The sequence below is a fragment of the Fusarium pseudograminearum genome, chromosome 2, assembly GCF_000303195.2.
Source record: "Fusarium pseudograminearum CS3096 chromosome 2, whole genome shotgun sequence".
In the NCBI taxonomy this organism is placed as follows: Eukaryota; Fungi; Ascomycota; class Sordariomycetes; order Hypocreales; family Nectriaceae; genus Fusarium; species Fusarium pseudograminearum.
In genome coordinates, this window is record NC_031952.1 from 882,156 (window position 1) to 895,840 (window position 13,685).

The window sequence follows — 13,685 nt, forward strand, 5'->3', positions numbered from 1 at the left end:
TGATCAAGATCACGAGTCGGGTTAAAGGATATAGTTATAACATCAAATCCTATTTTTTATTAGGATGGCTATACCTGTCTTGTCCTAATGTTTTACTTCAACGGTTATGACTGCGTTTGACTCCTCCGAGACCTTTCTTTTGGATTTTCTGTTACTTTTTTTATAGATGGAAAATGACATATCAAGATGTCTTTTACTTGTTCTGTGGTCAAGAAACTTTTATTTTTGGGTTCCCTACCTTACGATCTTGTGATATTATTATTTAGGCTTGTAGGAACGGTTGAAAAGCCCACTGACTAGCATCTCAAGCGTCTATATTTGGAAAGAGTTTTATCTCCGGCTGTTGAAGTTAAGTAAGTAATCAGCTCGGAAACTACTCTCCATCATTGGTGATATGCAGGGCGGAGGGTCTATGCACTCAGCCCCCTAGTCATTACACATGCTTCGGAGACATAGCTTAAAACTTTGTTCAACATCTTGCCCAGGGGTTTGGGTTAAACAGCAACCAAAGTCCCCGAAAGATACAGGGTGAATTATCTAGAATTTGCCAGTCTCTGGATAACGTACAAGTCAATCATCAACATGCTGTGAATCCCCCACATGCTCTCTTCATCTCTCACCTTGGCATGCCTCACTACTGGGTCCCCGCCAGCACAATGCCAAGATTTGAATAAAGCTGTAATTTAGGTATTGCTCTGTTAGACCATTCAGATTCGTTGGGCTACATGCCCATCACTCCATGGGATCATCATTTGTCCGATGTATAGCACTCCCCACGGTGTCACAAATACACAGATTTTATATCTACTATACAGACTCAATAAGGCTTAGAGAGAATAGTAGAAACTCAAGAGAAATACTGAGCAAAGTTCTCGTTGTTAATTCTTACTGGTGCTGGGCTGAGTGAACGAGTGTCTCAGCTTACAATGTAAGCCTCACATGAAGTACTTCCGCAATGCTGATCTGCAATTAGTTTCCCTTGGCACGTCAGCTTTTCTGACGGCGGCTTGACCTGGAGACGTCCGCGGACCTCTATTGTGCCTATAGCAATAGTATACTTGTCCCTGACTGTACGTGCTCAAGCAAATCAAAGTGACGTGGTCCTGGGGCTGTGAAAAAGCCAAGACGTGAGAAGCTTCGGAAACTATGGAATTTGTATCGTCGTATGCTTCATTTGCTGATTTGGGAGGGACGCTGAAGCTCGGTTGATGACATACGTAGAGCACAGAGATGACTTTGAGGTCGATCATAATGACTTTGGATGGTATATAAGAGTCGATGTTTCTGCGGTTTGAGAAAGAAAATCATCAAGCAACAATCGCTGGATAACAACAACCTTTCACTGCTACTTCATTTCCAACATGATTCTTCATCGCATCAAATTCGCCCTTGCGGCTGCCTTAACTGTTGGTTCTACTGTAGCGACCAAAGACGACATCTACGACTATGTCATTGTTGGAAGTGGTCCTGGTGGTGGTTCACTTGCGTGAGTACATTGATCACTCAATGCTATACAGAGGCTAACTGGTGCGAAGTGCCAATCTGGCAAAAGAGGGACATTCAGTCTTTCTCATTGAAGCTGGAGGTGATAACCATACTAGTCTTCTCCAATCATTCCCGCTACTGTACGTGCACCATATCCGATGAATGGTATTTTGCTAAGACTCCCTCAGTGCCAGGACCGCTGCGGAAACTCCAGGCCACTCTTGGAAGTTCTTCGTCAACCACTACCAAGACTTTGAAGCAGCCCGTCGTGATCCCAAGTACACCTATATCCAGACCAACGGCTCCTACTATGTTGGTCTTGATCCACCGGAGGGAGCCAAGCCGTAAGTAACAAAACTCTGACAAAATCTCGGAGGCTAACAATGGTAAAGTGCCGGCTTGTACTATCCTCGTGGTTCAACCCTTGGAGGCAGCGCGTAGGTCAACGCTATGAACTTTGTCTGGTCCCCTGACAATGAATGGGATTACATTGCGAACCTCACAGGTGATGAGACTTGGGGACACGAGCATATGCGACGACACTTGATGAATCTTGAAAACTGTACCTATGTACCTGAAGGTACCCCTGGACATGGCTTCGACGGCTACCTTGTGGTGAGTAACTCCATTTTCTCGTCAGTCATCATACTCACACATACAGAACGATCTGAGCAACGCCACTATCCAAATCGGGGAACCTAATGTTGCCAACATGTTCCAGCAAATGTTCCAGCAGACCGAAGGTATCGATGTCGAAACCACTGACGAGATGATTAAGCTTTTCCAACGGGACCTTAACGGTGCTGATCCAGACCGCTACAAGGATGGTTCTCTGTACAGCACCCCTTCGGCAATCGACCCCAGCACGGGTGCTAGAAGTGGTGCTGGTATTTACATCAACGAGGTCATCGATGCAGGACACCCCTTGACAGTCAGCTTCCACTCTCTCGCCACAAAGGTCCTTCTCAAGCAATCCCGCCACGGAGAGAAGCCAAAGGCTTATGGTGTTGAGTACATGGTCGGTGAAGGTCTTTACTCTACTGATGGACGCTATGACCCTGAGCAGACCGGCGAGACAAAGAAAGTCTTTGCTAAGCACGAAGTAATCGTTTCAGGCGGTGCTTTCAACACTCCTCAGATTCTCATGCTCAGCGGTATCGGTCCACGAGAGGAGCTAGAGGCTTGGGATATCCCCGTCGTTGTCGATCTACCCGCTGTCGGCTCCAACCTGCATGACAACTATGAAGTCCCTGTTCAGATGCAGGCTGAAGAAAACTGGTACGAGCCTGTTGAAGGATCTCCTTGCACCGGCACATACGATGAAAAAGATCCCTGTTTCGTAGAATGGCGAGACAATGCTGCTGGACCATACGCAGCTCGCGATAGTGGCTACGGCGCTCTTTGGAGGTCCAGCCAGAGTTGGGACGAAGATTCCGACCTCATGTTCCTGAGTGGTATCGGCCTGGCCGGTCTCACTGGTTCCTACCCCGGTTACTCCAGAGGCGAACTCTCCAGCATCGACCCCGCGTACTGGATGCACGCCGTCGTCAAGATGCAAACCAGCAACAGCGTAGGAACCGTCCGTCTCAACTCATCCGACCCCCGCATCAGGCCCAACATCAACTTCAACTACTTCTCCGAGTCTGCCAAGCGCGACCTTGACGCGATTGCTGAGGGTATCGCGATGCTGCGACGCGCTTTCGACGCGACTGGAATCCCATACAAGCAGCTGATCCCTAACCCTGAGAATGAGAGGCAAGAGATCAAGGATCTGGCGTTTAGTCATCATGCTTCTTCGACTTGTACCATTGGGCCTGATGATGGCGACTCTTGTGTTGATTCGAGGTTCCGTGTGCGTGGTGTTGATAAGTTGAGGGTTGTTGATGCTTCGGTTTTCCCACGCAGTCCTGGTGCTATGCCCAACGGACCTACTTGGACCATCTCTCGCAAGGCTTTCGAGACTCTTTTGGAAGACAACCACAAGAAATGAGGCTCTTGAACGAATGCAGTTGCACTCCGTGGGTTGCTTTCCTGGTGGGTTGTTAGAGGTGAGAATTTGCGCAATGACTTTGGGTCTTGGCATGTGATATAGTTTGGTATAAGTATGAAATTGATAAAGATCCGATAGCTCCTTCTATATAGATTAAATATTACTCCACTCCTTTGTAAGAAATCCTCCACTCTATAAACAGTCAATCAAGTAAAAGTCACAACTCCTTACTGAACCCATCCTTCCTTGCTCATAGTCTCCCTCGTCCAGACATCAAGCTTCTTAGCAAGCTTCTCATCCTTAGCAGCACTGCTCGCCCACCAAGGCTCACCAAACCGATGAAAGATCTCCATATACTGTCCACTCTGCTCAGCCTTCATATCCTGGCTAGCCGCACAGTAAAGACTGTTCCACGAGCCCTTATCAGCAGACCAGAGCATTCTAAAGCAACGCAGAGCAGAGACAAGAGTCAGCATGCCCTTTTCTGTAGGGTCGACTGTTGTGGCGAGGTTCGTCTCGACGAGACCGGGATGAACTGCCGTCACCCAGATCTCGCCATCTTTGTTCTCAGAGCCAGGTCCGTACTTGTTGTGAAGGCTCTTTGTGTGAAGAATGTTGGCAAGTTTGCCTTGGCCGTAGCGCTCCCACACACCTTGGTCCTTAAGCGTGAGGTCATCAAAGTTGATACCTGTCTTGGGTGCACCCAAGTGTCCTGAAGAAGTGAGGTTGACGATTCTCACACTACCAGGAGGCAGAGTCTTGGCGGTATTTTGCATGACAGGAATCAAGTGCTCTGTAAAGACCCAGTGTGAAAGATAGTTGGTCTGCCACTGAGCTTCGTGGCCATCCTTTGTCATGTCAAAGGGTGTAGCCATGATGCCGGCATTGTTGATCAGACCGTGAAGAGATGTTTCGAGAGTGAGAAAGTGCTTGGCAGCTGCGACAGTGCTGGAGAAATCCATAAGATCCATTTGCAAAAGGTCGATGTTGGCTGATGGATGTTCCTTTTTGATTTCTGCGATCGCTGCGGTGCCTTTTTCTAGTGAGCGACAGCACATGTAGACGTGGGCACCATGAGCTGCGAGGTGGAGGACAGTGTAATAGCCCCTGTTGACATGTTAGTGGTGGTTTTAGTATATGATATAAAAGAAGTTCTCACATTCCAGCGTTGCCACCAGTAACGATAAAGACCTTTCCGTTGAGGCTGGGGAGGTTATCGGGATGGAAAGACATTTTGAGAAGGTTGAGAAGAGTGGTGATGTTGGAGTTGGAGTTGACTTGATTGAGGTGGATGGAAGGTGCGATTGTGTTGAAGTGTTTAAGTGAAGTGTTTGTTTGTTTGGTTTGATGAGTAGAGTAATTTGAAAAGAGCGACAGCAATGGGCATCTTTATATCTACATTTCTTGCCCTTGTGATAACACATTATCCTGCCAATTCTTCAATTGTGAGCAGCTTGCATACAATCCAACTCATCCCTGTAGGTGAGCAACTTGCATATCAAAGCTTATCCCCAAAGGGTAGGATTGTCACCCTTGTCGAGTGAGCAGCTTGCATGACACTAAGCCTGGTGCAGTTGGTCGCTATACCCGCAACCAATAGAGCGACTACACGGTCTGCGCCTCTTGCGATCCTTCGGATGATTACTCTGACTCTGTGAGTGAGCAGAGTGCATACCAGAACATCTCCCCTCTTTCATCATCTGTCTCACAAACTATTGACAAGATGGCTTTCCACGAGTCAAAAGCCGTGACCATGTCATGTATAGAGATCACACCGATGCCACAATTGGCCGAGGTTCGTGTCTAGTTGAGTCCGGGGTTAAGAATGTCTTACTCACCGGAAATAGGCGATAGACAAAGCAGATGACTGGACGGGAACAAAGGACGCTGCAGCACGAAGAAGGGCACAGACGAGGCTTAATATGAGAGCATACAGTGAGTGAATAATCAGTTTGATACGATGTAACTAAATGATAGGACAGGAAAACGCAAAGCTCAAGAGAAAAAGAACCAGTTAGCGGTTGTCAAGCAAGAAACAACAATTGACCTATGGGATATCAAGCAAGAACTCATGTCAAGCGTTTCATCATCCAACGCTAAACAACTATACAACTCCAGAAACCCACTGATGCCGTACAAAACACAGAACAATCAGCTCAACATCATCTTTCCTCTCTGTCCAGACCATCTCATTACACTTCTTCAGTACAACGCTCTCCGCGCTCTTTCCGTCAACCGCAGCTTGATATCTGGAATTCTCTACACACCTCTCGAATGCGACCAGGAGATCATCCATGTAGTTCCATACCCTCCCAACCCAGAGTCTATTCCTGCCGCTCTTCTTCCAACACTTCTCCAACAGACGGTGCCACATGGAGACTGGATTGATTTGTTTCCGTCCCCAGAAGGAAGAGACAACTTGATCCGCGCTACGGGCACTTTTGATGAAGATGACCTGTGGGCGGATTGTATCGGGGGGTTGTATGAAGGATACCCTGATGACGAGATGGAGAAACGCGGTATGATTGCATGGTCGCCGCCATGGGATATTTCTGGATGGGAGATGTCGCCAGGGTTTGTTGAGAAATGGGGTTGGTTGTTCAAAGGGTTGTCGGGGCCAATGGAGGCGACGAATCGATGGCGAGTTGAAAGGGGTGAAGAGCCACTTGTTGAGATGTTTGAAGAACTGCGCCTGTAGACGATGACTTATTCAAACAATATCAATCTTCGAACAAGAATAGATACTGGTGTTCTCAACATGGCCCCTGCTGTTGCAACTGCTGTGTCGACTTCCAGCTATTAGATGATTTTAGACCTATACCCTACTGCCGTTTTCGTCGTAGAGGGACATAGACAGGGCAAAAGGTATATACCGAAGTACCTCTCTTCTCTGTAACCTGTCTGTAGGTGATGGATCGGGTTAGCTTCCGCGGGAGAATGGCCTTCGGTAGGGTCCCTGAAGGGCCTCTGGAGGACCCCCGGAGGATATGAAATGAATTTCCTCATGCATCTTGCCGGCTGTTGTGATGACTTGAGTGGTTTTGTGATGTGTTGATGTTGGTGGAGGGAAGAGGAAAATAGCCTCTCTTGGAGACTTAGAAGGAAGAGATGAAGGAAGAAGAAGAGGATTTGCCTTGCTTATGCCGATCAACTCGACTTTAACTTGTCTCACATCACATTAACCACCTGGCCTCAAACTCAAATAGGTATCCTAGGAAGGAAATCGTTTGTTTCACTCCACTCCAAACTCCGAACGAGAGAGCTTAGTGCGAAGTGAAATCAAGGGCTCCCTGCCGGCAAACCTAGTCAATTATCCGAAACCAGTCGGCAATCTTGGTTGATGTGATGTTGTTGGCAGCAACTAGATGTGATGTTGTTAGCAACAGCTTGATTAAGATTGAAGGGATGGTCGATACGATACCCGAAATGAAGAAAAAGAGTCACCAGTCCAGTGGCGTTCCAGTTACTTCTCTTGATGGCAAAGTATAGGGGACTCGCTCTAAAGGTTAATCAAGAGCCAGGAATGGGAGCGGGTATCCGTCGAATCCTGTAACCTCTCCTGTGTAGCGATACTCTGCACAATCAATGGGTTCCACAACCCAACGTATCTCCGTCTTGTCCGCTGTCGACATTTGATCATCGAGGTCATCTCTAGTTCTCCTGGGGCGAAGGTTTGACTGATACAATCCTTCAAGGAGAGAACTCATGCCCCCTGCTGGGATATTAGGTCCAGACAAGTATATGGCGTCCAAACGGCAATTAAACCATACCAGGGGCTCGTTTGGCTGTGTTGCAAACATGAGCCGATAACCAAGTCTCATCAGTTCACCCCTCGACTCTCTACACGTGTGTAGTAGTGCAGGGATCCTGGTACGACTCCAAAAGCGGAATTCGTTGCTAGCATTCCATTGCACGTATACCGACATGTAGTCTCTCTTAGACTGCAACGTGATATTATGCCTCCTTTCATACTCCCGCGCAAACTCGCTGTAAGGAACCTTTCTCCTATGGACAAGTACGGCGCGGGGGATTATAGCATGTTCATAGATCATGCCTCGTACCTCAATAGGGAGCTGGGTGAATGTAGTCATGATGGGCGTTTGGAGTGTGATGTCGGATGTGTGGTGGAAAGGAAAACAAAAGGTCCAACAGGTGGTACTGACTACTTTTATAGTCAAGTCGTTGAAATTTCTGATCTGAGTGTTTGCAATAAGTTCAGAGTTAAAGATTTAAGTTACAACATTCGTGGTTGAGTTGATTTATTACATGCCATGAGTGGTCAGCATAACAATTTAAACTACATACTATGGATAGGGTTTTTGCCTTCTTTTATGTTTTACCTTGACATTACCTTGTTACGCTATTTCATGTGGCATCTTTTTTTCTATCATGAATATCTTGAATCGAATGGTGACATATTTGTCTTGTTCTATAAAGACAAATGCATAAATGCAAGAAGTATTATGCTTGACTAACAGGATACCTCTTGAGATGTCTTTCTAGTTATTGAGAAACTTAATCAATTTGTTTTAAAAATAAATAAGAACAATTATTATTCGAGTCCTTCTCAAGTTGCTCTTTGTTACTAATAATACCAAGATTAATCTATCCATACACGTCAATAAACTGTAAATCATCTTATGTTCCTCCCACAATAATTTACATTTCCCAATATACTCGTAGATGGGCAGCTGCCTAGTTCAACATAGCAACAATCAACTCTATCACGCCTGTGACTCATAGAGAAGATTCTGCTGAGCAATATACACAGCAGGAAATTCTTCCTGATGATAGGATCACGGCTGGTGACGTCGGACACTAGGAAAGGTTTGTCGAAAGACATGTGCCTACCACAATCAATAGTGTTAAACTAACAAAGTTTCCAGTCAGCCTCAACTCGTGGCAAGTTTGCAAAATTAGTTAGTCGAGTGACAGCCCAACTAATGCGTCGTCACCAACTTGATCTAGTTACTGATTGACTCGCCATGTCTCCACTGTCGCTGTTTGGATGTGAAACTTTTGTGGACGATTGGACTTGCATCAAAGTACGATTCATGGCATGAAACAATGACCCCTCGCACTAGTTAAACAAGCTTAAGGATCTCTGCAGTGTTTTGAAGACTGCAAGTAACCATGGAAGGCTACAGTAGCACTGGATAAGTCTGTCTCGGATGCACAAACAGCACTAGGACACATGCAAAGATGAAACGTAAAAATGTCAGAAAAATCACAAAAAGGAAACTGGATAATTCCACGCCGCGACGGAATATCTATCTCGTCGCGCCTCATGCAAGCCCAGGGGTCCATCTCCGATCCATGTCAATACCGGACATAGTAAAAACAAATATCGTCCGATATATTTAGAAGGAAAAAGGTACACGTCATACTATGACTGTTTATAGGTATCACAAAAAGAATGCTGATATCAATTGCCTTTGTTTTGTTTACACAGCAAAAAGAAAAGAAAAGAAAATGAGGCTTCCATTTTCTGCGCCTGATGCAACCCAACAGGCAGACCTTCAGGGGCATCTCAACTGGGATTAGCCAGCCGGTGGAAAGGGTTCCGCCTGTACCTGGCCAGTACCACGCTAATACTTGGGGGAGAGAAAATGGACGGGATGGTCGGGTTGAGCTTAAACACCAACACGAGGAGTCATGATTGCTGTGAGGGAATGGTAGAGGATTCATACTGTCTTTCACAGGGTAGCTAGACGTAAACCGACAATACAGAGTCGATCATGACACGACGTCCCTGACTCTTGAACCCATCACAGTAACCAAACAGACTGACCCCAAGCTACCCCTGTCCCTAAAAACCCACTAAACATCATCAACCTCTTAGCGCAATCTAGCGTGTTCGCATGCCCCGGCCCCACTGAAGCCCCAAAGGCCCAAACCCAACTGGACTGATCTTCTCCAGAGACACGGGACGGTACTGTACCTCGCATGTAACCCCTGGAGGTATCATTTCTTCTTTACATTAGCCTTGACTTTAAGCGAGTCGTCACGTCGTTAAAGAGTTCACGCTCTCTTGCATTTCGTTCTCTTAATATTTAATATTTCTTTTTTCCCTTCCCGTTTTGTGCTACCATTAATCAACTGACTCGAATTCTTCGTATCGTTTGACTGCTGTAACTTTTGTCCGCCTCAATCGCTAGTTCCCGCCGCCATCCCATCCGTCCCGTAGGTTGTCCACCCGACAACGCTAGGACTAAAAAAACATCCTCCTCTCCAACCCAAGAGGCGAGACAAGGCCCCTTAGGGACAAAGAAAACCGTCCTTCTTTGTCTCACTCCATTCTCGTCCTGTCTTGCATTCCTTTCTTTAAAGACATCTGCAGAACCTCCATCTTGCACCCTTCAACCAACCCGCGCTACGACCATCACAATCTTCATCATGGAGGACTCTTCACTGAAGCGCATGAGCTCCATTCCTCGGCTGTCCAAGCTTCCCGTGCCTAGACCAACTTCTGGAATCCCAAAGCCCACATCTGCTCTACCAAGACCAACTTCAGTCATCCGTGCCTCTCCTTCTAGGGAGAGTTTGGGTGGTGGTGAGCTAAGAAACCCAAAGCTTCGACCTTCCATGTCAAGAGACCAGCTACGAACCAGCCAACCAGATCTTCAACAGCGAGCTCAACGGCTACGACCTACAGCCTCAAGAGACCAACTCGTTGTCCCCAGATCAAGACAAACCTCACTCATCAACGGACCTCCATCCCATATATCACCAGCAAAGCCTCCTTCTCAACGAATTACTTCTGCCGCGTATCGACCGGTGGACCGAGAAGCCGACATTATCGAAGAGCGATCTACCACACCTCCATATGATCCCCCAGGTGGAGCTGTTGGAATATCCGAGGGAACCATCTTTCCTCGTCAATTGACTCTCACAAGAAGACCTTCAGAGTCCTTTGCAGTATCTCCCCTGTACGATCCACCCGACAACATCTTCAACCCCCAAATAAGACCACGAACCGCTTCGACCGATGAAGATGATAGATCAGATACACTCAGTGCGAGTTCTCGCAGGTCAAGACCTTCTCTATCGCAGAGGACCATGGAAACACTTGCCAATACTTCCCCTGCCTTGAGGAAGACGTCAAATTTCTTTGATCCAAACATGACAGGACCACGATCAAGAGCGGATAGTGGCGCCTCTCGACCTGGTTCTAGTTATGCTTCAGATGGATCCCTGAGACTGAGCCGTCCAGGTTCTAGCTCCGGCCAATCCGATCATGGCTTCCCGAACCTTAGAGCTTCAACAAACAGCTTTAAGGCGCCGTTGGAGCCCATTGATGGCACGCCTCGAAAACGGTCGGGTACTGTGATAAGAACCACGCCCAATTCTCGAGCCGGAGCATCCAAGCCACCACCGTTTGCCGATGCGAGAAGTCCAAGCCCTGGCAAGACGGCTATGCCTACTCCAATGTCAGGCTCCAAGTCTCTGGCTATCCGTCCGGGAAGCGCAAAGACTCCTGCCAAGGGCATGTTCAAGAAGCCATCTCTTCCCGCTCTTAACAAAGCCTCTTTGCATGCGAATTCTACCCGACGCGGATCTGTAAACTCGGCCTCGACCGCTTCTTGGGACGGTACGATTCCTTCCAGCGCGACCTCGTTAGCAGGTGAATCAGCTGAGCCTGGGTCACCTCCCTCAGCCCGCAAGTCCTCAGCTGCTCTTCGTGAGCAAATCGCCAAGGCCAAGGCAGCCAAACGAGCGCAAATGAAACAAGCAGCTGAGCTCGCACAAACACAAGAGGGTGAAGAGGCACCCATAGTTCCTCACGATACAGGGTTCGACTTTGGTGTCAACAATAACGATCCATTCAATCTGCGCCAGGGAGAAGACCCCAAGAAAAAGGTCCTTCAGAACCGGGTTAGTGCTGCGAGGACGAGCGGACGGCTTAACATCGCTGCTCTACACTTGAAGGAAATTCCTATTGAGGTCCTCAAGATGTACGACCTGGAGAGCATTGGCACCTTTGACGGAAGCTGGGCAGAAAGCGTGGATTTGACACGCTTGGTCGCTGCGGATAACGAGCTTGAGGAATTGGACGACTTTGTCTTTCCCGACAGCGAGCCCTCGTCTTTTGACGAAGCTCAGGCTAGTCAGGGCAACATCTTTGCCGGATTGGAAACTCTGGATATGCACGGCAATCTTCTTGTCAATGTCCCTCTGGGTATGCGCCGGCTGACTTGCCTGACTTCTTTAAACTTGGTATGTACCTGACTCGCTGTTACCTATTTTCTTTGCTAATTTATCAGTCTTCGAACCGTCTCACGAACAACAGTCTTGACACGATTTCGCAAGTCACCTCTCTACGCGATTTGAGACTCGCCAACAACCTTTTCTACGGTCCCCTGAACCCTGTACTGGCAGGTCTCAGTGAGTTGGAGATTCTCGACATACATGGTAACAACATCTCGGCACTCCCTCCCAAGATCGAGAACATGTCGCGTCTCCGTATTCTGAACCTTAGCGAAAACAGCTTTGAGTCGCTGCCCTTTGACAGCCTTGCCACCCTTTCCATCACAGAGTTGAATGTGAGGAAGAACAAGCTAAAGGGCACTCTGATTGAGGAGCCTATCGGATGTCTACCTCAGTTGCATACTCTGGATGCTTCCGCGAACCAGCTCGAACGATTGGTCCCGTTGGGTGCCGCCATTGACTTGCCGGTTCTGCACTCCCTGTCACTATCAGTAAATAGGCTGCAGGGACTTCCTGACATGACAACCTGGGTTAACCTGTTGACGCTTTCTGTGGAAGAGAACAGCATCTCAGGAATCCCCAACAGCTTCATGGGCCTCGAGAAGCTTCGTCACGCCGATTTCTCAAGCAACGACATCAGGGTGATTCCTCCCGAGGTCTCTCGAATGGACAACCTGACCATGATTCGACTCAGCGGAAACCCTCTCCGTGACAAGAAGTTTCTGTCCATCACCACCGAAGAGCTCAAGGATGTTCTAGCAAACCGCCTGGAGCCCCCGCCTCCCTACCAGGAGCCCGCCGGTCAAGTTGGAGTCTTGGATGTTCTAAAGGATGCCAAGGATTCGGACGCAAAACCCGCATACGATGAGGAAGATTACCAGTCAAACGATAGCTTTGCTACACCTCCTACAAGCCCAAACCGATCTCGCTCGCACACAGTATCAAGCCGTCGTTCCAGGTCGCATACTCTGTCCAACCAGTCTTGGCCTGTCAAGCCTGGTGGTATCTTGGATAGATCCCAAACTGAGTCTTCTTCGCTTCACCCTGTCGTTTGCGCCAAGGTGGCTGCTGAAAACCGTGTTCGCCAAATCTTCCTCCAGAATAATCTCTTTGCTACCCTGCCAAACTCGCTTAGCTTCTTTTCTGAGACATTGACGGCTTTGTCTCTGTCGCACAACCAGCTGGTCGGCGAGTCATACCTGACTGAGGAGCTAGAGCTGTTGGCCTTGAGAGAGATCAACCTGGCATCAAACCACATTACCAATCTTCGAGCGCTTACTCAGTTCCTCCACGCACCTAGCCTGGAGAAGATTGATGTCACGATGAACCGTATCAACGCTCTCCCAACAGACCTCAAAGAGGCTTTCCCCAACCTCAACGTCTTGTTGGCAAGCAACAACCACATTGCCAATCTTGAGCCTGAGATGATCAAGGGCATCACCACAGTGGATGTAAGCAACAACGACATTTCGCATCTTAACCCACGCATTGGCCTTCTCGGAGGTCCCGGTGGACTTCAGAGATTCGAAGTGACGGGTAACAGATTTAGGGTTCCTCGATGGAACGTGCTTGAGCGAGGCACTGATGCTACACTGCGATGGCTGCGTGGACGTGTGCCTGTTGCGGAGATGGGTGCTTGGCAAGGAGAAGAGAATGAGCCTGATGTGGATTAAATTGTATTTCGGTTAGCGATGGAACAGGTGGTATAAATTTGCGCGCGTGTTATGGGTTGCTTCTATTCTTGGTATATATTTATCATACTTTAGTTTTATTACCTGGGGTTATATACCATCTTCATTTACTACCAATACTCTTGCTGGTAGTGTTACCTTTTGTTTCTTGTTCCAGTCTTTTTCAATGCTTAATCTTGCATGCGTCGTATACATCTCATGTCTTTCGGTGCATCGCGGTGGGATGCGTCTTATCCGTTAATGCAGTCGATGTCTACTCCGGCCAACTCGTCCGATCTACGCTACTTCTACTGAACACTCTGTTTTCCGTC

At 47.8% G+C, this 13,685-nt stretch overlaps 5 protein-coding genes across 5 annotated transcripts; 3 read left to right on the top strand and 2 right to left on the bottom strand.

Moving 5' to 3' along the window:
• Positions 1-1,935: 1,935 nt before the first annotated feature.
• FPSE_09527 (uncharacterized protein) lies at positions 1,936-3,475 on the top strand (the record flags this gene model as incomplete). The annotated part of the gene is made up of 2 exons (XM_009262644.1): positions 1,936-2,100; positions 2,147-3,475. The coding sequence occupies 2 exons, from the start codon at positions 1,936-1,938 to the stop codon at positions 3,473-3,475; spliced, it is 1,494 nt and encodes a 497-aa protein (XP_009260919.1).
• Positions 3,476-3,702: 227 nt separating this feature from the next.
• FPSE_09526 (uncharacterized protein) lies at positions 3,703-4,708 on the bottom strand (the record flags this gene model as incomplete). Its single annotated transcript, XM_009262643.1, has 2 exons — positions 3,703-4,582; positions 4,635-4,708. 2 exons carry the CDS (start codon positions 4,706-4,708, stop codon positions 3,703-3,705), a joined length of 954 nt encoding a protein of 317 aa, XP_009260918.1.
• Positions 4,709-5,198: 490 nt separating this feature from the next.
• FPSE_09525 (uncharacterized protein) lies at positions 5,199-6,173 on the top strand (the record flags this gene model as incomplete). Its single annotated transcript, XM_009262642.1, has 3 exons — positions 5,199-5,270; positions 5,323-5,410; positions 5,458-6,173. The coding sequence occupies 3 exons, from the start codon at positions 5,199-5,201 to the stop codon at positions 6,171-6,173; spliced, it is 876 nt and encodes a 291-aa protein (XP_009260917.1).
• An 808-nt stretch (positions 6,174-6,981) lies between these two features.
• Positions 6,982-7,566, bottom strand: FPSE_09524 (uncharacterized protein; the record flags this gene model as incomplete). Its single annotated transcript, XM_009262641.1, has 1 exon — positions 6,982-7,566. The coding sequence occupies one exon, from the start codon at positions 7,564-7,566 to the stop codon at positions 6,982-6,984; it is 585 nt and encodes a 194-aa protein (XP_009260916.1).
• A 2,305-nt stretch (positions 7,567-9,871) lies between these two features.
• FPSE_09523 (uncharacterized protein) lies at positions 9,872-13,356 on the top strand (the record flags this gene model as incomplete). Its single annotated transcript, XM_009262640.1, has 2 exons — positions 9,872-11,692; positions 11,740-13,356. 2 exons carry the CDS (start codon positions 9,872-9,874, stop codon positions 13,354-13,356), a joined length of 3,438 nt encoding a protein of 1,145 aa, XP_009260915.1.
• Between the last annotated feature and the right edge of the window lie 329 nt (positions 13,357-13,685).